General features: G+C 37.9%; 1 protein-coding gene across 2 annotated transcripts in view; it reads left to right on the forward strand.

Moving 5' to 3' along the window:
* Window positions 1-26517, forward strand: part of C6H4orf33 (chromosome 6 C4orf33 homolog) — a 33147-nt gene extending 6630 nt beyond the window's left edge. For both annotated transcript variants that reach the window (XM_043972532.1, XM_043972531.1), the window contains exons 2-6: window positions 4472-4660; window positions 9385-9445; window positions 22694-22745; window positions 22858-23057; window positions 26118-26517. In XM_043972532.1, coding sequence (XP_043828467.1) covers window positions 4480-4660; window positions 9385-9445; window positions 22694-22745; window positions 22858-23057; window positions 26118-26238 — 615 coding nt within the window. In that variant the 5' untranslated portion in view covers window positions 4472-4479 and the 3' untranslated portion in view covers window positions 26239-26517. The remainder of the gene's footprint in view (window positions 1-4471; window positions 4661-9384; window positions 9446-22693; window positions 22746-22857; window positions 23058-26117) is intronic.
* The last annotated feature ends 361 nt before the right edge of the window (window positions 26518-26878 follow it).

A 26878-nucleotide genomic window follows, 5' to 3' on the forward strand; every position in this document is an offset into this window, starting at 1 on the left:
TCCCTAAAAGTGCAAATTGCAAACCTGTCCATGTCTTCTAATAAATCCTCCACAGAGGATCTGCCCTTTATGCTGGGGGCCTTTTCCTAGTTCTCTTGGCATTATGGGGATGCCAATAAAGCATACAGTCTCTTCCCTTCCACTTTACCAGAGCATCTTATTTTCCCTAATGACACCTTTTGGTATCCTCAATAGTCTTTGGATATACAGGAATAAGAAAGAAATGTTTTATTCTGTTTTTAAAAATCTCAAATAGAGTAAATAGAGTGGTGGACTTGGAGTCTAATAGATTGGAGTTTGCAGGAACTGGTGATGATCTTGCCTCAGACTGATATTCGTTTTATAAACATGGACAAGTCACTTCATTTCACAGAGCCTCACTTTTCCACTTCTATAAAATGGGCACAATAAAACTTCCACTTACTAACACCACTAGATGGTAGTGAGAACACTTTGTAGACCTGAAAGAAGCATGGATATTTTTTGTTATTTTGGCCCCCAAAATGAATGAAAACTTGTTGATAGTTTAAAATGTTTCATGCATGTGAAGATGTTTAAATCACTGACAGGCTGGGATTTGAAGTACAGGAGGAAGTTTCTATGCTGTGAATTCCCCTCTATGAGGAAATCCCCACTCCTTCCCATATTCAGGTACAATAACAAACATCAATAACTAATTGAACCCAGCCAACTATTATAAATCAACCCAGAACAGGGGATTGAAAAATCAGATGTTTCTGAGTGTTTTTTTTCCCTGTAAAAATAAACATTTTATTGATTGCTTTTATTTTATATAACTGTTACATCTGGACAGTTTCCCCAGGGACTGTCACTTCAGAATTAAGCCTTCCCTCTTAAGAAGGGCAGACAATTAAGGAAAACCAATTGATAGCATAAACAAGTACAATACAATGATCTATGCAACATAGTGCCCCAAGTTAGAGGGATGTGTTTCGGAGTAATGCTTCATTTGTTTTCCTGTACATTTATTGGTTTTTAAAAACTTAGAACTCAGGGCAGCGAGGTGGCACAGTGGATAAAGCACTGGCCTTGGATTCAGGAGGACCTGAGTTCAAATCCAGCCTCAGACACTTGACACAAGCTGTGTGATCCTGGGCAAGTCACTTAACCCTCATTGCCCAGCAAAAACAAACAAACAAAAAAACAAAAAAAACAAAAACTTAGAACTCAGCTTCCTTTTATTACCGAATCTATTTCAGCAATTGGAATAAAGTTAGATAAATTTCACTCTCCAATCTCAGTTCCTCCTGTAAATTGATTGTAGAAAAAAAAGCTAATTGTGGGTTAACCTTCATTAAAAATTGATATGGGGCAGCTAAGTGGTACAGTGGATAAAGCACCAGCACTTACTAACTGTGTGACCCTGGGCAAGTCATTTAACTCTCATTGCCCAAAAAAAACCCCCAAAACAAAAAAACTCAAAAAACAAAAACAGAAACAAATCAAAATTGATATCATAAACTCACCTACTTTAGCAAGAAGTTGTCATCACTATTTTAAAAGGTACAAAAGTTAAAAAATCTATACTCTAACAAATATTTTAAAACAAACACAATATTGAAAGCCATATGTTAGCTTTTCTTTAATAGGTTTTATTTTTCAATAGACCTAATTTGCATATGCAATAAGATATGAATAATTAATAATATCTCTAAGGGCATACTCTAAGTGTAAATAGATAGCTGCCATAATATCTCTATTAATAAAGGAGATGATTGTTGTGTTATTATTCTTTATCCCTACCAGAAGTAGGATTTATATGAGAGATTGAGAGACATATTCTATGACATCTGATATGAGGAACTAAGTACAAATATGTCACTGGATTTTAACTAACATAAAAGTGTATGTGTCTAATGATCTTGAAGCAGAGGAAGCAGGTTGAATTAAGCTTAGGAGAAATAGAGAAAGGGGCTAGAATTTGGTCCCAGGAAAAGAAAGGAAGACCTGTCTATAAAGAAAAGGGCTGCTGAGGGGCCTGTTCCTGGGGAAGACTGGATTGTAGATCCTGTAGGAAGCTAACAACAGAGTGCAGCTTCTGGGAGATGTCATAGAAAGACGCCAAGATTTGTAGTCAACACCCAAATGAGAATTCTGATCTGGGAGTCTGCAATCTGTGTGACTCTTGGACATGTCACCTAGCCTCTTTAGATATGTTTTTTCAACTGCAAAATAAGAGTGTTGGACAACATGATTTCTAAAATCCCATGCCTCATTTCTCCACCCCACTCCTACCTTTGCCTCAATTCCAAGCTCTAAAACTCTCAAAAATAGGCCTCTAAGAGCTAATCACTATCCTTGTATTTCACCATAAGAGAACAGAGAGCTATCTCAGTATCTTAGAATGGTGAAATACAATTAATAAGGGCAAAGCTTCTCCTTGAACATGTAAGATATGTGTGTGTTCATATAAGTTGAGTGTGTTTACATTAGTTATCTAAGTGTGACTCTCCCGCAGCATGAATATATATCTGATATATGAAATGGAAACATATGATCTATCTATCTATCTATCTAGATAAATAGATAGATAGATGAAAGATATATCTGGAATTTGGTTCTTCCTTCTCCAAGGGGACTTCATTTTCCTACAGAAGAAGGGCCATGACTGGGTGTTTACTCATTCACCTGCCTGTCTCCAAGAGTGGTATTGGTAAATACTTATGTCTATCTATTCTCTTCTCCTCCTCCCCCCAGCTCTCACCTTTATGTAAGGGTATCAGTCTGATGCAGAACAAAAGTTACTTCCCTGGTCACTAGCCCCATAGCTTACTTGCCAGCTTAGTCCCACCAAATGCTGCACAAAAGACCATGACAAATAGTCAAAAGCAAATAAACACATTTATCTAAGCAAGCAGCAAAAAGAGATGAGCTTTTTATAGATTAAAATACACCAGGAAATATAGGAGAGAATGAACTACTTAGATGGGATTAAGGTGAACTCAGTTCAATCAAAAGAGAGCCTGTTTGTTGCCAATGGAAACTCTTTAAAGTCTCTAGGGAGGCAAGCTAGAAATCCAGGATATGCTGAGAAGTTAGTTAGATTCTACATTTTCGCAACTTCCAAAGTCCTCCTCTTTCCCACAAGCTTTTGAACCAACTATACTCCTCAAGCAGACACAGAACATTTAGTCAGCATTTAACAATTAGGAGTCACCTCAGTGGCATACACAATGCTTCAGGCTTGGCCAGAAACTCAGGTTACACAAAGTTAAAGAAAAAAGATATAAACCACAAATTTTGGCTAAGTCAACACATTGTCAAATTGATTGCTAAGTGACATCAGAATTAGAGTTAGACATGTTCTGATTTTTTTTTAAGAGGATAGATTCTACCAACTTTAGCCCAATGAACTTGATTTCATTTCCTGAGGAAATTCTAGAATGAATCATTAAAGGCATTGTTAGAGAATGTCTAAGAAAGGAAGCTGTGAATACCAAGGACCAGAATTGTATAACTTCATCAAAGACAGGTCATACCAGACTAACTGTACTTCTTTTTTTGATAATTACTAAACTGTTTGATGAGTGGGATGCTTTGGATATAGTTTCTTAGAATTTAGCAAAGCATTTTATAAAACATCTCATACTAATTTTTTAAGTTAGAAAGGTGTGAATTATATAGTAATACAATTAGATGTATTTGGAACTAACTGAATGACTAGATTCAAGGAGCAGTTCACTGTCAGCTTGGCAGGAAGTCTCCAGCAGAGTGCTTCAGGGATCTGTAATTTGCCCTGTGTAGTTAAACTTTTTTTTTAACCAATGACTTAGATAAAGGCAAATGACAAAAGTATGTTTATCAAATTTTCAGATAACATAAGACTGGGAGGTATAGATAACATGCTGGATGACAGACTCTAAAAATATTGTGATAGTATAAACAAAAGTTGAGAACTATCTTTACATGTAACTGGAAAAAAATACTTTATTATAAAAATATTATGATAGACTAGATTATTGGATTGAATCTAATAAGATGAAGTTCAATGGAGATATTCCTAGTTCTGCACTCTATACTATGTACCACCAACCTGCCTCAGGATTTTTGCATTTGGAGACCCAGGACCTGGATTCAGATCTTATCTTTGCAATTACTACTTGAATGACCTTTGGAAAATTACTTCATCTCTTTTGATCTTTGTTTATTCATTTGTAAAATGTGGGGGTTGAATTAGATGAGTTTGAAGGCCTTTTTAAGGTCTAAATTTATAAGCCTGATATGTTGGGCCTACAGCACTTTAGCAGTGGACACCTGGCTGTAAATCATTATAGTATTTTGTTCATTTAAAAAACAACAATAACAGCAAAATTAAAATGTAATGTGTATCACAGTAAATAGACTTTGATTCCATTTTCTTTTTACTTGAAAGTAATGACTTTGATGTACCTATGTGGTGCCCTCTCTTAGTTTTCATAAAACTAAGTTTCTTGCATTTTATTTCTTGTAGTGCTTTCAATGGATTTTAAAATTGAACATACTTGGGATAGTCTGCCAGTATCCCATGAGCCAGTGTGGATCCGGCTGAGTCCCGGTGATGGAGGATTGATGATGGAAGTGAAGGCTCCATTTTTTAATGATCCTCCAGCCCCACCTGGAGAGCCAGGAAAGCCTTTTGAAGGACTGTGGGATTATGAAGGTAAGTAGAAATGCTGGATTTTATTGCAATCATCAATCTTTTGTAATATCCTCTTGCAAGAACTTCATTTTAAAAGGTGCATGCCTGAGCACTTGACATGTGTGGTATGAAGATTTCCTTCTAACCCATAAGACAGGTGGATTCTGAGAATAGAGCTTGAAACTTGCATAACTAAAACCAAGAAAAATGGCCACTACAAATTCAGGTTTAGAGATAGCTACTGTGTTTTCTTTCCCTTCTCCCAACTTTCCTCTCTCATATTGCCATTTGAAAACAGCTCAGCAATGACAATAGCTTGGATATAAGGGAGAATATTTCATTAGGAGGAACTCTCAAATGGTTATAGCACCTTTTATCTACTTGAGGGAAGTTTTGGTATATTATCACATATATTTAATATATTATTATTTAAAACACCATCCACTTCAAGGGGTTGAATTTTGCTTTTTAGCCTTAGGCACAATATTAAGAATAAGGATTATCTAATGCAAAGGTTCCTAAGTTTTTGTGTCATGAACAGCTTTTCTGTCTAATAAAGCCTATGAATTCCTTCCAGGGATAATGTTTTTGAATGCATAAACTGCAATGCATAGGATAATAAAGGAGAACAATAATCTTGAATTATAGTTATTAAAATATTTTTTAAAAGAATAAAAAAACAGTTCAAAGATCCCAGGTTGAGAACCCCTGACATCATGTAATCAGCCTGACTTGTGAGGGTATTTTAGACATACTCTGCATAAGTCTTCTCAACAAGAAAGGAGAACAAGCAGCTGGGCCATATAATTATCAGTGGCACAGGTGGTCCAACCCTTAAATGCAATATCCTATAAGAAACTTTTCCTTGATCCAAGGCTAACTATCTAGCTATTTATACCAGGTTGCCTTTCATGGAGTTTTAAGACTTTTTTTTTTGGTGGAGGAGGTAAAGTACTAAACCATTTTTAGCCAAGAATTATTTTTAAATAACTATTTATGATCTTTACTAAAAGAAGTTACATAGTTCAAAGGTAAAAGATGTCATTTCCCCTTTTGTTCTTATGAGTATCTCACTTCTTTTTTTCTTCTCTTGGGAATAAATGTTACCAAGCAAAATTCACCCTTTGAGTTTCAGCAGTGTCAGACCTTAAAGTATATCATAAGTGAGAGCACTGAAGTGTAAAGTGGATAATTTTGATTATTTTAAAATAAAATTTTCTTGTATATATAAAACCTTTGTAGCCAAGAATAAAATTAATGCAGAAAATTGGGAAGAAACTTTAATGGACAGTATCTCAGATAGGATATGATTGAGTTGGCATATTGCTGTGGTGTAGGAGAAGATGAGTTGGTTAACTTGGAAAGGCATGGAAATACTTGAAGGAAGATGTTATCTACCTTCAGAGAAACATGATGAGTGGAAATAAGCATAGTGCAATCTTACATATATGTGTATAGATATCTATGTATATGTATATATGTGTGTGCATCTATCTATCTATCTATCTATCTATCTATCTATCTATCTATCTATCTATCTATCTATCTATCTATCTATCTATCTATCTGTCTGTCTCTCTCTATCTCTCTATCTATCTATCTATCTACCTATCTACCTATCTATCTATCTACCTATCTCCACACTTAATTGCAACCTTTAGTATAGGTGAAGAAGGGGGGAAAATAAAGTAAAAAGTACACAGCAGAGAACAAAAGAACACCAACAAGGAAGCAAAGAAAAGCTGGATGGATTTAAAAACAATGTGTGTTATTTATTCCCTACGTTTTCTTGAAATGGAAATATTTTGTTTTATATTGATTGAATCCTCTCCTATGTTCTGCTGTGGACATGACAACTTTTTTTCTTTTCTCATTTTATATTTAAGTTCAAAATTAAAAAAAAATAAGCCCCACCCTTTGAAGTAAATGGTATTTTAATTACAAGTAATGATATACCAAAACTTCCTTCAAGAAGATATATAGTGATATGGGCTTAGGATAAGTCAGAAGAAGTTTCTCTAATAAGAAGCAAAACCAAAAGTGACCAGATAAACAGGACAGTCATATCGAGGAATTAAAGGACTATTAAAATTTAGCTTGGCCAACTAGATATCAGGACTAACACACTTTAAAAATAAGGGGAGATAAAATTCTACACCAGGAAAGTAAATTAGGCATGGTTACTACCTGAGCTAGGAGACAGAGATAACTTCAGAGGTCAGGACTATCATTCCAAAAATATCCCCCTGACTCTCAGGAATCTTTCCCTACCCCACCCCTAAATGGAATTTTCCATTTTCAGGTGGTTACCCAATTTATGCTCTAGTAAAGCTTTTGCCTTCTTTCTGTACTGCGAAGAAGATGTTTCTAAGCTACCTTCTCCCCAAGGGTGAAGTCTTTGACTTCCCACTCTGTCACTTTCTCTAGTGCCCAATAAAGGACCATTTTAATTCTAATTGGACTGTGTGTGAGAGCATAATTCTTTACAGAGGAATACATAAGGACCCCACCTCTTTTTTCCATAACATATATGTAGTATAGTCATTTGAGAGTCCTGCCTAATTCAAGTCAGTTTAACAAAGTGCCTACTTAATTAATTAAGTCTGGAACTCTGCAAGATGCTGGGAAAACAAAAATAACAATTGAAGTATTTGTCCTCACAGAGCTTATATTCTATAGGGGGAAACAATATGTGCTCAGATAATATGAAATACAGGTAATTTTGGAGGGGGGGTTGAGGGGAAGCACTAATTCCTGGGGGATCAGCAAAAACCTGGCACTTGAGTTGAACACTTTTATGAGACTGTGAGAAGTCAGTCTATCCCTCCATGGACCACAGTTCAATCATGTAAGACTGGGGAAAATCTCCAGTTACCTCTCAGCTTTCTGTGACCATTCTATATGCACTGAAGGGTGACTTTTCCTTTTACTGCTTATGAGTGCTCTATATAAGCTTTTCATATTTGCAAAAGCTCCTATTTAATTTCTATTTTCACTATGATCACTCAGAAGTCACCTTCCAAATCTCTTAGAGATCAAGGTAGAATGGTTCTGCACAGGAGAGCAGTATTCTGTTTCCCATCCTAAACACTTGCTGATCTTTTATTTGCAAAGTTAGTGCCAGAGATTTTTAAAAAATGAAGGTGAAACTCACTTAAAACAACTCCTTCAATAATACTGTTCCCCCTTCTCCTCAATGATTGTGGAAAGAAGGAAAGCAGAAATAATTCCTTAGAGTTAGTGACTAATGTATAGCTAATGGAAAAGCAATTTCATTTATTCAGCAGATATTTATTCAGTGCTAGCTGTGTAAAAAGTACTTTAGTAGGTACTCTGGGGGATGAAAAGATGAGCAAGATACTAATTTCTGCTGCTGAAGATAGCGGAGTCTGGTGAGCGACCAAGAAAAGTATGTGAAAAAACACTAATACAAGGCATAATAAGAGGAATATCATGAGAAATGCAAAGTACTATGGGAATCTGGAGGAGAAAGAATATATATCTAGGAAGGGGAATCAGGGAAGGCTTAGTGAAAGAATAACATTTCCTTTAACCTTGAAGAATGTATATGATTTCAACAGTAACAGTTCAAAGGTAGGTTCTAGGATAAGTCCATTCCAGGTAGATAGGATATCGGATCTTAGATCTAGAGTTGGAAAGGACTTCAGAGAGCATCTAGTCCAACTCTCTCACTTTATAGATGAAGAAACTGAGGCTCACAGAATCTATGTGACACAGGTAGTGAGGATCTGAGGTAGAACAGAGACTCAGGTCCTTTGACTCCAGAGACTGTGATCTTTCCATTGATCAAAGGTAAAAAAATTGGGCACCTCCCCCATTACTAGCTGTTGGATCATGGGCAAATGACTTAATCTTTGTGAGCCTCAGTTTCCTCTAATATAAAATAGGGATATAAATCGTGGAATACTCATACTGAATAGGGTTATTATGAGGCTCAAATGAGATAATATAGGATGTCCTAAAAGTCTTAGTGCAGCCTAAGCTTTAATAACTTCGGAAGTAATGGCTACAAAGTTACAAAAATGTTATTTAAAAGCTTAGTTACTTAAATTTATTTTATACTATTTATTTTGGGAATTTTGAGTAATAAGTTTTTAATTTTAACTAGACAGGGAAGCTTGTATTTATCCACTTTTTGTTCAACAGTTTCAGGTTTAACTTTCTCAGATTAGTTGATTGCTTGATTATCTCTTGATCAATCTCCATTAGATTTTTTCTTGTAGGGCACATGAAAACTGTCCTGTATGGATCAAAACCTTGCTCTTTGGATGATCTTAACACTAGGATTCCAAGTGAAATCCTTTCAGTCACTAAAGAACAGCTAATGAAAGTTTTTGCCAAGTTCAGAATTGTAAGTTACCAATATTTTAAAAATGTAAATACTTAACCTTTCAAATGCTGTTTTTTGGTAAGTTTGTAGCATTTTTACTCCAGTAGTTATTAAAGCTTAAAACTTCACTAAACTTTTGGAACATGCTGTATACATAAAACACTGCAAAAATTTAAGCATCATACAAATATCAGTTTTTATCATTATTATGTGTAGGCCAGTGGTAGATTAAATCTGAATGAGTAGCTTGAAATTAGACTATGAAGGGTCTTGAATACCACACTAGTAAAATGTGAATGAATTAATGAATGATACTTTTAAAAAGAAAGAATAAGTAGTTTCATGGTAAGGCACAATCCCATCGCTCAAACCATATTATTTCTCTCTTTAAAAGTGGTGGAGGCATTTTTCTTGAATGACAAAACCCAGCAATATATAGAAGTTGAACTTTGTCCGTGAGTATGAAGTCTTCTTATTTGAATACATATCTTTACCACTGATCAATTCATTGTTGCCTACCTGTAGCACGTAGTAGGGTCATAGTTAATTCCAATTAATTATGATCATTGATATAGGGACCTTAGAGATCAAGTCCAATCCTTTCATTTTAAAGATGAAAAAACTGAGGCCCAGAGAGGTTCAATGACTTATCAAAGGCTGAACAAATTTTAAGTGGCAGAACTGGGATTTGCTATTCTACCTCCTTTTTTTTTTCTTTTACCCCACACACTATCTAATAGGGGAAGGGAAAATTTAAATTAATTCAAATCAGAACTATAAAACTGTTAGTATGGGTTTATTATGAATAAAACAATACTTTATACAACATACATATTCCTAAACTTTTATCTGCAAATTGATTATTTTTAAGTCAAGTTATATTTTAAATATTCAGGGGAGCTAGCATTTAATGGAAATTTATAGTTGTGAGATTTAAAATTGGATATTAGATCATAAATCTCCCCTACTTAACCCTTCCCTTAATTCATCTCCCAGACTAGTAAATGGAAGAAGCTTCTGGTTTTCTAGATAGAGCCTTTATTGTATATAAGGTGTTGTTGATTAGAAGGATAGGAAAACAGAAATACAGTACAAATCGTCTTAAATCTAGGCTGTCTATATTCCTTATAAAAACTCACCAAACCGATTTAGGCCACCTTTGGAGTGAGTCAGACCGTCTGTGCCGCGCCGCCCGGAGTCCCGCCAAACCGGCAAAAAAGGCTACTCCCGTTCTCTCCACCCCGGAAGTCAAAAAAACCCGGCAGGCAGTCTGACATGCGCAGCAGGCGCACTGTACCTGGCAGGCAGTCTGACATGCGCAGCAGGCGGACTGTACCCGGCAGGCAGTCTGACATGCGCAGCAGGCAGACTGTTCATCTCCTCCCCAAAAGGGTGGTCCTTGAAAAACTGGCGTCTTTCACTTATCCTAACCGACTGTTAAAAACTTTCATATTTTACCACATTTCCCCCCTTTGCTTCCTCAAGAAACGGAATGTTTCCTTGATGGAACAGTAAAAAGAATATAATAACTTTTGCTGACTAATAATATGCGAACAACAATACAGAAAAGGAAGAGAGGAAAGTTTTGTCCAGAGGGGCGATTTTTTTTTTTTTCCTCATGAACCGACGCTTTGACATTAGTCTTGCAAAGGGAGAGCCTCTGCAGAGAGTACATGTTACAGATAGTATATAACAGAAAGGAGATAGTAAAAGCTAATAAAGCAAAACAGTTCATATAAAGTCTCTGAGTTCTCTTGTCTTCTTGAAGTGGTAAGATGTCATCAGGAGGAAACTGGATTCTGGTCTGGAAAACTGGATTCTGGACTCTGGTCTGGAAAGCTGGATTATCTTCTTTAACTGTTTGAATTGCTGTATTTTTAAAACCTTAGCATAGCATTGTCAATGATCAAATTAATAAATTCCATTACATTCCCTCCTTTATATGGTTAGACTTGTAATAGAGGGTTGAGGTAGTTATGCAATGTGTAACACTTTTTACCACCATGTGTCTGGATCAAAGCCAAATTTAGTATGTGTTCATGACACCTGAAAATGTTATGGAAAGGTTATCATACCATATCTCATGGTTCTGAGACAGCCAGTGATTGTGCTAGGCCACAGGTGAATTCAACTGAGTGAGATAAAAAGATAAATAAGTTCAGTTAAATTAGGTTAAATTAGGAGGGAGAGAGGATGAATACTGGACTGTGCCTAGTAATTGTGCTCTACATAGTCACCATCATAAGCAAACCATGGACTTACGTATACCTGTCTCTCCTTTTGTTGCACATATATTCTCTCCAGGGCCTGCGTCAGAGTTCACAGCAAGTTAGTCTCTGAAATGATAAGTTTCCATATTTCTGAAATCTCATTAATTTCACCAAAGACAATATGATGGTAAAAATGTGTGCTATGCTGCATAACTGAGAATATATTAGTGATATATACAATAATTCCAAACCATACCCAGAGTATAATGACATATAAATAATAAACGAATGTAAATAGCTGATTATATTAGACATTGTTACATAATCTTCTTTTAGACATTATTACATAATCTTCTTTTAGCAAGTAGACCACATCATCTTATACATGAATTCTCTGATATAACAGTAGCAGATACTTAAAGTGGTGATTAATTCATCAAAAAGAAATAAGACTTCAATTAGCAAGATTCAATATTCAATGTTTTCAGTGAGGTATCAAGCAATTTCTGGTACTTTTTAGTTAAACAGAACAACATACAAGAGAAAGGAGAAAAATAAATAAATAAAACAAAACTCATTAGAACTCATGGTTCTCTCAAAAAGAAAGAGTAAATAAAAAAAAAGAAGAATTCTGGTAGCTTCTGAGGCCCGATAGCCTCACCCACAGCATATACTTAAAATGTCTTTGAATAATCACTTAGTTTACAAAATTTAGTTTTAAAGAAAAGCAAAAGAAACAAAAGTAAAAAAAAAACCAAAGCAAAACCAAAAATAAAAAATAAAAAGCAAAAGATTCGCTAAGCACCCTTTTGTGCTCTTAAAGAACTTAAAGGTGCAGTCAATTCCAGGTCTTTTCAGTGCCTTTCAAAAGTCAAAACAAAAACAAAAAAAACCCAAAAATTAATAAAATAAAAAAAAAAATAGTTGAGGTAGGCCAGAAAACTAGGCCATGTACTTCAGTGCTTTTGCCTGTAGAAGGAAATGCTTGTTAAATTATAAGGTATTTAAGCTGCTAGAGTTTGGGGTATGCCACATTGTTTTAACTGGTTCCCCAATTCTCTGCATGCCAAAGTGGCAGGGGTTTCTGAATTGTCATTGATCTTTCTAATGCTGTCATAATGTTCTTTATGGTAGAAAATGTGGAGTTCTGTAGCATCAGTTTTGTCTGTGCCACTGATTTTCAATAAAGGCTGATTTAATTGATGAACCACAACATTCAGCTGATGCTGCTTAGCAAATGCTACAATTGTATCATTTCCTCCCCACTTTCCAAATTTCTTTAATTCATCAACATATTCTTCAAAAGGGGAGTCATTTACTATAAAAGACTCAAACTCTTGTCTATGGTTAATCATATAAGAAGCAGCTTCTTGTCTGTGTCTGAGATGATTTCTACAGTGACCTTCTAGCTGGTCTGCTAAAGCCCTAAAAAGGCAATTTCCGTCTCCTGATACTTTACGAAGACTGAGTCCCAAAGCATTTAACTGATCAGTGGGATTCTTAAATGGGAACTTCCTGTTTCCTCTGAACTTTCTTTGCTCTTTAACAGTTGCTATCGTTAGGGTTTTTACCTCTTTAGCGTCTACCTCAGGTCTATCTGAAATCTCTTCACCTATGAATGGTGCAGGCTTTATATGAGAGCAATGAATCCATGAGTCTTTTTCACCAATTTTAATGGCGGTAGGAGTTGTCAATAATACCTGAAAAGGTCCTTCCCAGGCAGGTTGAGTTCCACTGGTTCTCTGAAAATTCTTTACATATATTTTATCTCCTGGGTTGAAGTTATGCAATGAAAAGTCTAATGGTCCTGCCTGGACCACAGCTCCTGCCTCATGGAGTTCACGTAGCCTGGTCTGTAATTCCTGTATATAGGAAGCAACAGAAGTATCACCTCCCACCAGTGATGTATAAACTGGGGAAAAAGTTTTAGCTTGGATAGGAGGGTGACCAAAAAGCATTTCATAAGGAGATATATGAAGTTCTCCTCTTGGTCTACTTCGTAGATAGAATAATGCCAATGGTAGAACATCAGGCCATTTCAAATGGGTTTCAGTACATAATTTGCCAATCATACTCTTAAGCTCTTTATTCATACGTTCGACTTGGCCTGAACTTTGTGGATGGTAGGGCGTGTGGAATTTTGGAGTCACTCCCAAGAAAGAGTAGATTTGGGATAAAATCGAATCAGTGAAATGTGTGCCTTTGTCAGAATCGATGCGGGCTGGTGGGCCAAAACGAGGTACTATCTCTTTAAGAAGAATTTTGGCAACAAAGGCAGCTGTGGCTCGGGGGCTGGGAAAGGCCTCCACCCACCGAGTGAGCTGATCAACTATAACAAGGCAAAATTTATAATGTCCTGCTTTTGGCATAGTAATATAATCAATTTGTAAGTGCTCAAAAGGTGTATATGCTAGAGGACGCCCTCCATAAGCTTTGACCTTAAAAGCATACTGATTATAAGACTGACATGTGGAGCAGCCCGAGCAGATTCGAGATGCTGTATTAGTCACACCTGGTGCTATCCAGGTTCTCTTAATAGAGTCTACAATGCCTTGTGTACCAAAATGGCCTTTTCTGTGAACAGAGAGGCATACCTGGTGGTAGAATTTCCGGGGAAGAAATGGCTTACCTTCCGGAGACACCCAGATGCCATTGATCTGTTTCGCCTTAAATTTCTTTTTCCACTTTTCTACTTCAGAATCGTCATAGGTTAGGTTGGAAGGAATATCCTCAGAAGGTGAAAGGTTAAATACATGTTCAGGAGCTTCTAATGCAGCAAGCTTGGCTGCAGAATCGGCTCGTGCATTTCCCTTTGAAACAGGATCACTATTCCCTGTGTGGGCAGGGCAATGTACAACGGCTAGGGAAGAAGGCAGTTTTAGGGCATCTAAGAGGTCCTTGATAAGGTCCCCATTGGCAATAGCCTTGCCCGAGGATGTTAGAAAGCCTCGTTGACGCCAAATCATACCAATAAAGTGGCATATGCCAAAGCCATATTTCGAGTCAGTAAAAATGGTGGCACTCTTATCTTTAGCTATATTACAGGCCTGTGTAAGAGCCACAAGTTCAGCAGCCTGTGCACTAAAATGGGAAGGCAGAGAAGCTGCCCAGAGGGTGTCATAATCAGAAACTACAGCAGCTCCAGTAAAACGGGTTCCCTCTCTCATAAATGAGGAACCATCTGTATAGAGGACAAGATCAGGATTTTCTAAAGGTGTATCAAAAAGATCATCACGGGGTTTTTCAGCCATATCAACTAAAGAAGCACAGTCATGCAACGGTTCCCCCGAGAATGGTAAGTTAGGGAGTAGTGTTGCTGGATTAAGAACTGTGCAGCGTTTTAAAGTGATATTCTCATTACCTAACAGGGTTATTTCATACTTAGCCAGCCTTTGATCTGAAAAGGCTTGTGTCCTGTGACGTAGTAAGAGAGCCTCCACTTCGTGAGGGCATTGCACAGTTAGAGGGTTACCTAGGACCAAATCAGAGGCTTTTTCTACCAAAAGCGCTGTGGCCGCCACTGCTCTAAGGCAAGGTGGCGCTCCAGCCGCTACAGGGTCCAGCTGAATTGAATAGTAGGCTATAGGACGTTGGTTAGGCCCCAGTGACTGAGTCAGGACTCCAGAAGCCACCCCCCTTTGTTCATGCACAAAGAGAGTGAAAGGCTTACTATAATCTGGCAGTCCTAGGGCAGGTGCTGATAACAAGGCCCGTTTTAATTCTTTTATGGCTGAGAGATGCTGGGGATCCAACTGTAAACTGTCTGGAACAGAACTTTTTGTAAGAGCTATGAGGGGTTTAGTAATTTCACCAAAAGAGGGTATCCATTGTCTACAGTACCCAGCTGCTCCCAGAATGGCTCTCAACTGCCTCTTAGTAGTGGGGGCAGAGAGTTGTTGAATGGCCTGGACTCTCTTAGAAGAGACAGAGCGAGTTCCAGCAGCCAAAATAAATCCTAAATATTCTACCTGGGGCAAACACCATTGTACCTTTGTCTTGGAAACCTTGTGTCCTCTCTTGTGCAGCTCCAGCAGTAAGTGACGGCTATCTTCCTGACAAATTTCAGCATTAGGAGAGGCCAAAAGTAAGTCATCTACATATTGTACTAGTGTGGAGCCCTTAAAGGTAATAGAGGCCAGATCCTGCTGTAAAATTTGGGAAAATAATGTGGGACTGTCTACAAATCCCTGTGGGAGTCTAGTCCAGGTCCACTGTCTATTTTTCCAGGTAAAAGCAAATAAATATTGGAAGTCCTCATGTACTGGTATGGAGAAAAAGGCAGAGCAAAGGTCTACCACTGTGAAACATGTAGATTCATAGGGAATTGAGGAAATTATCATAGCCGGATTTGCGACTATAGAATGTCTAGGAATAACATAATTATTAATCGCTCTAAGATCTTGCACAAAGCGATAAACAGGTTTACCATCTGGCCCAGGCTTGGGTTTTTTAACTGGCAAAATGGGAGTATTGCATGGAGAGTGATGACATGGAATAATAATACCCTGGCTTTTCAAAGCCTCAATTATAGGGGTGATCCCTTCTATTGCTTCCCTAGACAATGGATACTGTGGAATGGAGGGGGGTGGTCCCCCCTTAACTTTAAAGGTAACAGGCATGGCAGACTTAAGGAGCCCCACCTCATTAGGGGATGAGGCCCATAAAGACTCAGGAATGTCAGAGGGGATTTTGGATACCTCCCCTGCTGTTCCTTGAGCTTCTGTAAGTAAAATTGGTAATAAATGAACAGTATCCTCTGGCAATTGTAAGGAGACAGCCCCATCTGGAGCACAAGATATGGTTGCTCTAAGCTTGCAAAGGAGATCACGACCTAATAAATTTACAGGGGCATCAGGCATGAGTAAAAATGAATGTTCCACTGTTAAGGGCCCCATAGATACCATGCGAGGATTCAATTTTGCCACTCTCTGGCTCTTTCCTGAGACTCCCACTACATTCAAAAATCCTACAGGTCTACACCCAGCATCTGGTTTGCTTACTAATACTGATTTAGAGGCTCCTGTGTCTAGCAGACAATCATAATAAGTCTCCCCCACTTTTAAGGTGACATGTGGTTCATTACTCTGGGGAGGTGAATGGACTGGCACAAGTGCATTCAAAAAATCTGGATCTGGGAATATATGGCTTTCATTATCTATGTTCCATTCCTCCCCAAGACACCATCATTCCTGTGTCCTCTTCTGAGGGGGGTCTTGGTTACCATTATTCTGGTACTGCCTTTCTGTATTCCTCCAAAAAGATCTATTTCTATTTTGATTTCGCCTGTAATTAGAATTAGAATTTCTTCTCCAAGTCCTACATTCTCTCAATTCATGCCCCTCCTTACGACAGTAACAACACACCTTAGTGTCCTTGTTCCGGTGTCCACATGGCTGACTAGGAATCGCTGGTGCCAGAATGCTCTGTTTAGGGTGATCTGGATCTTCCTCACGTGAGTCAAAGACATAATTTGCAAGTTCCTTAATTCTATCTACTGAGAGATTTCTCCAGTCTGGACATTGTTTCAGAAAGTATCTGCGTATTTCTGGCAGTGAATTATAAACAAATGTGTTGAGAATGATACAGGAATCTCTTAAATCTACTGGATCCAATCTGGTGTACTGTCTAGCGGCCTCACAAAGTCTATCATAAAATCTGTTTGGTCTTTCATTAGCCTCCTGAGGTAGGCTTAAAAATTTCTGCCAGTTTTCCGGTTTTCTAGAGCAAGATTCCATTCCCTTCAGAAGTGTTTCTCTAGCATCTTTTAATCTTTGGAAATCCCTATCATCATTATAATTCCACTCTGGATCCTTTAGAGGCCATTCCACATCGGCCTTACCTTTCGCAACAAGGGCATTTCCTGCTGAGATAATATCTGTAATCTCAGTTGGGGACAGTAAAGTTTCCAAAAGGCAAGTAACATCAGCCCAACTGGGTTGATATGCATTAAATATAGTCCTTAACTGTGAAATTACAGTGTTTGGATTTTTCTCAAAACTAGGGATGATTGATTTCCATGCGCTCAAGTCACTTGGTCTAAAGGGGCTATATTTTCTGACTTGAATTGGCACTCCCTTCTTACTATGTTCTATAGCTTCCTGCAGAGGGAGTAGTTTCTGCTGATCTGATTCTGAACTTGGATCATCTCTAGTAGAAACAGCCATTTTGAGGTCTCTCTCCATATGTGAGAGTTTCCCCCACATCATAACAATGATAATAACAAAAACAAAAAAAAAACAACAAAAAAAAATAAAATCCTTAGTCGTATGAACTATGGATGTGGTATTAAAAGGTATTTCAATTGCAGGCATAAAATTTCTACTTATATTAAACGTATTTTCCCAAAGATTCTCACGTATACTATTATACAAAAAACTTTTTGCTGCCTGAATGAGGAAAAAACCAATAATGTTATGAAGGACCATTGAATAAACTATTCCTCTAAGTCGGGATGTTATGCTGTCCCAATACATTCCGATGAGAAAAATCAAAGGGATGGTAGAATATTCGAGCATCTTGCCCTTTAAACTGGGCTGGCTTTTCTGTTTAAAGCAAGACTTTTAGAGGCTTAAAGTCTTTAAGGGAGATTAGACAAAGGGAAAGTCCGCGGGGGGGGGGGGGGGGGGTATTTGGAAAATCCACCGAATTAGCCGGCTTATGGCCAAACTAGGGAGGGTGGGAGGGTCCTTAAGGTCCCTTCGGGGTCGCCAAACTGTGAGATTTAAAATTGGATATTAGATCATAAATCTCCCCTACTTAACCCTTCCCTTAATTCATCTCCCAGACTAGTAAATGGAAGAAGCTTCTGGTTTTCTAGATAGAGCCTTTATTGTATATAAGGTGTTGTTGATTAGAAGGATAGGAAAACAGAAATACAGTACAAATCGTCTTAAATCTAGGCTGTCTATATTCCTTATAAAAACTCACCAAACCGATTTAGGCCACCTTTGGAGTGAGTCAGACCGTCTGTGCCGCGCCGCCCGGAGTCCCGCCAAACCGGCAAAAAAGGCTACTCCCGTTCTCTCCACCCCGGAAGTCAAAAAAACCCGGCAGGCAGTCTGACATGCGCAGCAGGCGCACTGTACCTGGCAGGCAGTCTGACATGCGCAGCAGGCGGACTGTACCCGGCAGGCAGTCTGACATGCGCAGCAGGCAGACTGTTCATCTCCTCCCCAAAAGGGTGGTCCTTGAAAAACTGGCGTCTTTCACTTATCCTAACCGACTGTTAAAAACTTTCATATTTTACCACATAGTGAAGATATTTGAGGGATTGATTCATTTGTAAAATTACTAATGAATCATCCTTTGATTTATTTATATGGTAAATTTGGAGTTTTATAGACCAAGTATTTTAAAATCACAGATACAGATACACTAAATCAGTTTAATAAAATGTTTCATTCTAGGGAACCTGCTTTAATATGCAGATACAATTATTTCAAATCAGTCTATCCATTTTTGTACATAGTCACATCTTGACTGCTTGAAAAATATTGGTTGTATCAACCTAATTAAATTATTAAATAGTTTAAATAGCCCTGTGTCGCCTTGTGTTATATATGGTCTTAATTTTCTTAGAAGACTATTTTTTTCCTAGATAAAATGTTATACTAGATAAAGCAATGGATTTGGAATCAGGAAGACCTGGGTTTTAATCTCACCTTATATACTTAGATTCATTAGATCTAAATTTGGAAGGGACTTTAGAAATTATTAAGTTCAATACCGTCATTTTGCAGATGGAGAAACTGAGTCTCAAGAAGGGTTAAATGACTTATCCAAGGTCATACACATAATAAATGGCAGATGCAGAATATGTACTCAGGTCCTCTTACTCTAAGTTCAGCTTTTTCCACTGCATTCTTCTGCCCCTCAATTCCTGATTGTGTAGTCCCAGGCAAACCACCTGACTTTTTTAGTCTTAGTTTCCTCATTTGTAAGATGGGGCTAATAATGTCTTTTGCACTTACTTTACAGAGTTGTGAAGATCCAGTTAAAGTGCATATATAATATGCTTTCCAAACTTTAATGAGACATGTAAATATCAGCAAGCACTAATATTTATAATGCAAAAATGAATCATCACTCCAAATGCCACATGAGTGAGATCTTGATTAAAGACATTTTAGTTTTGTTGTTTACTCAATTATAAGAGAAGGCAACTTGGTATCATGGATAGAAGGCTGGCCTTGCAACCAAGAAGACCTTGATCCCAGTCCTGCCTCTGACATATAATAGCTTTTGACTCTGGGCAAATCACTTAACCTCTTAATGTCCCAAGCAACTAGTATTGGTGTAAGGAATCCACATGAGGAGCTCCAAACTGAGGAAATCATAAATCTGGGGCAAAAAAACCCCCAGTTTTAAACTCCGTTAGCACTCTAGCATTGGGTTGTTCAGTTTTCAGATTTAACTGTAACTCTCCTGGTCTTTCTAGTCTATCTCTAATTAACACCTAATTGAATACTTTATACTACTCTTCAACACATATAATAATATGTGTTGCTCCCACTATCACTATATATTATAGTTTATAAAGTGCTTTCCCCACAATGACTCTTTGAAGTGAGGTGTCATGGATAGAGAGTGGCATTTGGAGTTTGAAGGACATAACTGATACATACTGTCTCTGGGACCCTGGGCAAATCAAGTAACTTCTCATTGATTAAGTTAACTCTCTACATCAGGCTTATCTTGGTAGAATAAAGTTTATTCTCCAGGAGTTCTTTACCCCTCCTCCCTCACAAATAAAAATAAAAAGGTGATATGTCATCTTTATATATGTATATACTAACATATATACATATATAATATTTAATATATTTATTCATACACATATATTGTCTTCCAAACCCACATACATATATATTAAAATCATGCTAAGTAGTTTTAATAAAAGTTTTAACCATGTTATAACTCTTATGCAGTAGATGAAAAATATTCAACACGCTAACAGATGTTCAGATATTCACAGCCTGGATCCAATCCTCGAAGGAGTCATAGAAAGGTTAGCTAGGATCCCATGGACTAAAATTCTACAAGGGAAGCCATTCCAGGAGGGATGGGAGATATGTAAGAATAAAATTCTGAAGACACATAGGGAAAAAATGCCAAAGAATAGAAAACGCTGGAGATGCTTGAAGAAAGCTATGTGAATGCACAGGAAACTCAACAAAACATCATATATTTTAGAAATCAGTGAACAGAAGATGGAAGCCAAGGCATATAATAGAGAATCAGCATAAGCAAATGGCATGGTCTTGTCATAATGGTGTCAGGATTATGAAAGCTCAGAATGAACTTGGGGCTAGAGAGGGAACTTAGGACACCAAAACATTTTTGTTGTCATATTTAATAGACCAAGGAAGATTAGAGTAAGGATAGCACCTCTCCTCAGTGGTAGATGGGATAATTATAAATGACAATATAGAGAAGGAAGAGTTACTCAATTTCTATTTTACTTAGATTTTCTCTGCCCAGAATGACTTTTGTAGGGGAAATGATAATAAAAATGGTTAATAGGGAGATAAGTATCTTAGGATAAATTAGGAGGTAATAAGAGTGCATTGGATTCCTTTGATGCATTCAAATCACCTGGCCAGGATGAACTATATCTTTAGGTACTAAAAGAAACTGGTGGATGTAATTGCTGAATCCCTGTCAGTAATAGATCACGGAAAATTGGAGAGGCACAACAAGATTGGATACAGGTAAATGTCCCAATTTTTGAAAAAGGGAAGAGAACACAGCCTGCAAATTATTGGCCAGGGAGCTTAACTCTAATTCCTGGGAAAATTTTAGGAAGTATTAAAAGGATGTGTAGTGAGAAAAAAAGGGAACAGTGACTACAAAAAGCCAACATGGTTTCATCAAGACCAGTTCGTGCCAGACAAACAGTATTTTTTATTTTCTCTCCCCCCCCCCCTGCCCCCTTTTGGGACAGTGTTACTAAGGAGATGAGAGGATATCTGTAAATGTAGTTTACAAAACATTTCATAAAACATCTCTTGCCATTCTTATGGTGAAGATGAAGAGATGTGGACTATATAAGAATACAGTGAGATGGATTCAGAACTAAGTGAATAGCAGGATTTGTAGATAGTTAATGCTAACTCAGTGTGGCAGGAAGTCTCTAGTGAAATGCCCCAGCAAACTATGCTTGGCCCTGTGCTATTTAACGAGTTTAATCAATGACTTGGATAAAAGCATAAATATTCATCATATTTACAAATGATACAAAGCTGAGAGGTATCACTAAAACACTAGATGATAGGCATCAAAAAATTCTCAATAGACTTGAATGTCATACAATATAATAAGATGAAATTCAATAGGAATATAGAGTCTTACCTTGGATCAAAAGAAAAACAACAATACACCAACTTTGGAAGTACAGGATGGGAGACAACAGTTTGTTTCAAAAACATCTGAGGGATTTAGTGAATTATAACATCAACAGGAATCAGCAATGTGATAAAGGTAACCAGAAAAGCTAATGCAATCTAGGTCTACATTAAGCAAACAATAACTTTCAGTTAGAAGGAAATGAAACTCCCTCTGTGGTTTACCCTAGACAGTCAACATATAGAGTATTGTGTTCAACCCCTATAACCATCACCCAGGGAACCAACCTTTGTGGAGATGTTATTTGGTAATTGCTTCTGCAGGGACTGACAAAGCAACTGAAGATTCAGAAAAGAAAGTTTTTACCACTAAAGTACAAGAAGTCCAGAGTTAATTTATGGAGATAACATTAATGAAAGGGACTCACCATCTGCTTTGTAGTTTAATCCTAAGGATCAAGGAGCCTTTTAATCTAATTTGCTGCTCTTAAGTGTTTGTTGTCTCAGCCTATGAGAATGTGAGCTCCTAGATAACAGGAACAGTCTTGTTTTTCTGTTAATAGCTCTAGAACTTAGCACAATGTTTTTCACACAGTAAGTAAGCTCTTAATAAATGCTTTTTCATTCATCCTTCCTTTTTCATTCTTTGTGGTTTTTTCTTTTTCTTTTTTCTTTTTGTGGGTCAATGAGGGTTAAGTGACTTGCCCAGGGTCACACAGTAAGTGTCAAGTGTCTGAGGTTGGATTTGAACTCAGGTCCTCCTGAATCCAGGGCCAGTGCTTTATCCACTGTGCCACCTAGCTGCCCCTCCCCCCCATTCTTTGTCATAAAAGATGGTTTTCTGGGAAAAGGAGGAGAGATATACTGGGAAAGGTAGATGATTTTAAAAACAAAAGATATAAAATTTGTTGGAAAATAAGTTAATGGGTCCCTTGCTCTGAAGAGTAGAAAATTCAAATATATCATTTTTCAGTGTAGTCACTTCTATACTTTCATTGGCTCAATATTTTCATTTGGCTTTGTTTGTCATTGGAAAACTTCATGGCAGAAATGCCCACAAGTTCATGCATGTTTTTTGATACAAAGTAGTAAGGGAAATAATTTTGGTTTCTTTTTCTAAAGTACTTACAAGGTATTTCCATTTTGACAGCCATGGACAACATCTGGCGATTTTACTAACTGGGAGAAGAAAATCATGGAAAGTAAGTAATCAGCTGCACAGGAATCAGCCCTTTGAAATATCCAGATACTTTCTATAATGGTGCAAATTTGCCACATTACCTTATGTATATCTTCATTTTGCTTTTGTTCTAGCGAGAGCTTGCTTTGTCGTTTGAGGTGTCCAGACATGAGAATGCATGGGAAGGAAAAGTTCATCTTCCTTGGAGTTATTTTCCTCCTGGTGTAGATAAATTTAATTCATTTGCAATTCATGGATCAAAAGCGGGAAGAACTTATGAAGCACTTTACCCCATACCTCAAGATGAAATACAAAAAGGACAGGAACCTGATTTGTAAGTTGTGTGTGTGTGTGTGTAAAATGAATTGTATCTGGAGGATAGGAAATTGTGATTCCATGGATCTTGTGAGGACAGTACCCACTAATACTAAGTACCCACTCTTAGAGTAAAGGAAAGGAAATTGCTTTAAATGTCTAATCCAGTCCTATGTACCTCCTGGCTCCTTAGTTACTTGCTCTTGTCACTAGCTTCAGCTTTTTCAGACTTTATCAGAAGGAGCATAACCAGAATCCCAGCGGTGAAGAGAAGAGCTGTTGGTGGGAGGTTTACTTTTTGGGCACAGCCCAATGTTTTGGCAATGTTTACATTCAGTTCTGGCCCTTTCTGCAACCTGTGCCCTCCCTTTTCACCAGATTTTTCCTCTAACTTGTTTCTTTAAGTCCTTTCTCTTCCCATCCCGTTTTTTGAAAATTCTTTATTCTCTACTTTCTCTCCTCTTAACTTTCCTCTCTTTTACTACTCTACTCTTCTCTTTGGCCATTATCTATTCTTCTTTTCCACTCAGTTCTTTAATGTTTTCCTTTATACAACCACTATGCTGTTCTATCCTTCATGTTTTACCCATTTTACTCCAAGCATGACAGGTGTAGAGGTCATCTAATAGATAAGGAGGGTCAGGGAGCCAGGAATAATTGGTTCAGACATCAAGCTGATATTTCTTTACCCATGCTGGCATCAGGACTTGCATTATTTTTGTTCCTCTCCCCCCCTCCCATCCCCAGGCACCTACTTTCTCCTCTTGTATTCCTTTTGCTTCCTTCCATGACCATGGGTTGCCCAGACCCTATATGGGCCATTCAACACATCATATCAATTTGATAAGATGAAAGTCTGATCCTTCTAGTGAGATGGAGAACTCCCAGATCTTATCATCTGTTCTGCCATTGAATTCTAACATCCTCTGGGCCTTGCCATTTGCCCTGATCCTATACCTTCCAGAGCCTTGGCCATTATCACTTGATCAACTGCTGTAATTTAAGGACCCTTAGGTCCTTGTCATTAGCCCTGGGGTCTTTAAGTTGCACCAGTAAACTCTTTAGGATTTCTGGGCCTTTCCATCTGTTCTTTAGCTGAACTTTCATTTATTGCCCCCCCCCAATTAGAATGTGAACACTTTGAGAGTAGAGATTATCTCACTTTTTTCTCTTTGTATCCCTAGAGTTTAAAAGTAAATGTTTAATGAATGCTTTTTCATTCATTCATACATTCATTCACTCATTCTACTCATTAATTAAATCATCTCTAGCCTTTGTAAAAAATATATTAACTATAACTAACTTGGAAAAATTTATAACTGTACTTATATGAAAAATTATAAGTTTAGAAAATTATAATTGGGCTGTGAGTCCTGCCAAGGTCACCATTCAAATGTGGAAATATTTTTTACTAACTGCTGGGCCTAAATTGACTGGGGGGCTTAATCTTACTGGAGGACTAATCTGAGGACTTTTGACTTGCTGGCTCTCTGACTGCTATTCATTTAGTATGGGCCATTTAAAAATTTATCCACATTTGCTCTTCTCCCAAGTTGATAAGCAAAAGATTAAGAAGCCTCTTAATTAAATAATCAAAACAGAATTTATTTATAAAAATCAATGTAAATGATAAGGGTTAAGAAATGCAAATTATACAACCCGTCTGCTTTTAATATAATAAGGGCTGTTGCTGTCTCTTTCCTTAGGGTATGTTCCAGCTTTCTCCAACTTTCACTCTTTTTCTCCTTCACTCCAGCTCCCCAGCTTCCCTTTCACTTTCACTGCTCAGCTACTTTCTTCTAACTCCAAGCCCCTTTCACTTTGTCGACTCTGCTGTGTCTAACTTTCCTCTCCATACTGCCACCCTGAACCCCTGTGTCTCTCTCTCTCTCTCACAGACCTCCTTGTGTTCTCTTAGTCCTCTGGTGTCCTCCAGCCTCCTTGCTCTTAGCCTTTTCTCAGTCCCTTCAGCCCCTCTCTTTACATAGCCTCAGTCTCCTTAGCGTCCTTGTAGTAGCTCCCTTTCTGTCCGTTCCTCCCTTACTGTCTTCTTAATCTTCTGGCCTTCTCCTTCACTGTCTTCTCCCCTATATATATGTTCCTTCTCTCCCCTCAAACCTCAGGCTTCCTGTGCCCCCCCCCCACCCCACCAAGCTAATCTGCCGGCTGCACTAGGGCTGTGCCCAGCAGGGCTCGAGGGCCCGTGCCCCCTGCTGCAAGCCTAGGACCTCTGCATGGGCTACGCTAGGGCCTGGCAGGACAAACCTGGGATCTCTGGGGTAGCTCCCTCAGGGTGTAGGGAGCTGGGGCTTTTTCCCCCAGCCGTCTGACCTGGCATCCTGTAAAGCCCACAGGGCTTTTTAGCTCAGCTGAAGTGGAGGGGGAGGAGCACCAGCCCCTCTTACACAGAAAAAACCCCTGAGGGCCTAAGGCTTTTAGATCTCAGCCCAAAGGCAGGGTCCCCAAATCAAAATAAATTCCCACACTTTGCACTAGCTATCATCACTCTTCTACTGTTCTGCATAGTAGTCATGACTGATGGGAGACTTAGCTCACACCCCTAGTCAAGGTAGAGAAGGGCATAAATGCAGTTTCTCAGAGAATGCTGCACTGGTGCATGGAAGGAAATCTATTTTTTTTCTTTTTTTCTCATAAGTACATGATGGAACCTTTGTAAGAGTCTATTATTCTGCCTAAAAAGGGAAGAACAATGTTTCTGATTTGATTGTGTATATGTGGAGCTGAAACTTTTTAGAATAGTTTCTTAAATGCCTGTAATGAAAACAATATCAACAAAGTTTTTGACTTTTTCTAATATCTGGAAAGGGTATATGGGTTCTTTGTTTAAAGCTATTTAGGAATGAAAGGTATTTTCAAGACATTAACTGTTAAACCACGAGGGGTGTTTTCAGATCAAGAGAAGTTGTTCCTATATGATATTGTCTACTTTGGAGTTTATTAAAATAGAAAATTGCTACATAAAAGATCTGACAAAATAGAATAAATTCTCCTTTAAGACAGCTATTTCCCCAGATTCAAAATCCATTTCAACTCCCACTCCATTTTCTTTTTCTTTTAGTCATCGCCTGGAATACTTCAAGTCTTTTAGTTTGAATACAATTTTTGGAAAGGAGTGGAAACAGCCTGCATCAGACCTTTGGATGTCACAGAAACCTATGCCAAAAGAGGAGAGTAAATAATTTCATTTCTGTTTTCTGCCTTATTGAAAAATCAACAAATTAGAAGCTGTAGCCTCTTAAAGAAAACTGTGACCGTTTAAACAATACATATTTACAAAGATGATTTTATAAAGGAGTTTTTGAAGAGCTATATAGCTACATAGCAAATAGAATAGTGCACAAGATAATAAAATGTTTATGATCGATCTTGTCTCTACAAGTAAATCATTTCCTGGAGGTGAATATCCAAGAAGTCATCAGCTAAGAAGCCAGCAACCTCCCAGCCACTTATCTATGCATTTCTAGCACATCTGCCTCCATAAACTCTGGTTTAGCCCAATTCTCTGTTCCTCAGTCTTTCTCGACCAATCTGAGTTCATTTTATGTTTTTTTAATTCAATTAGATACAACAAACTTTTGTTAGATGCTGACCATGGTGATGGCAGCTTGATGACACAATGGATAGAGATCTGGGCCTGGAGTCAGGTAGACCTTAGATATGTACTAGCCCTGTGACCTTGGGCGAGTCACATAACTCTTTCTACTTCAGTTCCTCATCTGTAAAATGAGCTGGAAAAGGACATGGCAAACTACTTCAGTATCTTTGTCAAGAAAATCCCAAATGGGGTCACAAAAGAGGCAGACATAACTGAAACAACTG

The sequence above is a fragment of the Dromiciops gliroides genome, chromosome 6 (assembly GCF_019393635.1).
Source record: "Dromiciops gliroides isolate mDroGli1 chromosome 6, mDroGli1.pri, whole genome shotgun sequence".
Taxonomy (NCBI): Eukaryota; Metazoa; Chordata; class Mammalia; order Microbiotheria; family Microbiotheriidae; genus Dromiciops; species Dromiciops gliroides.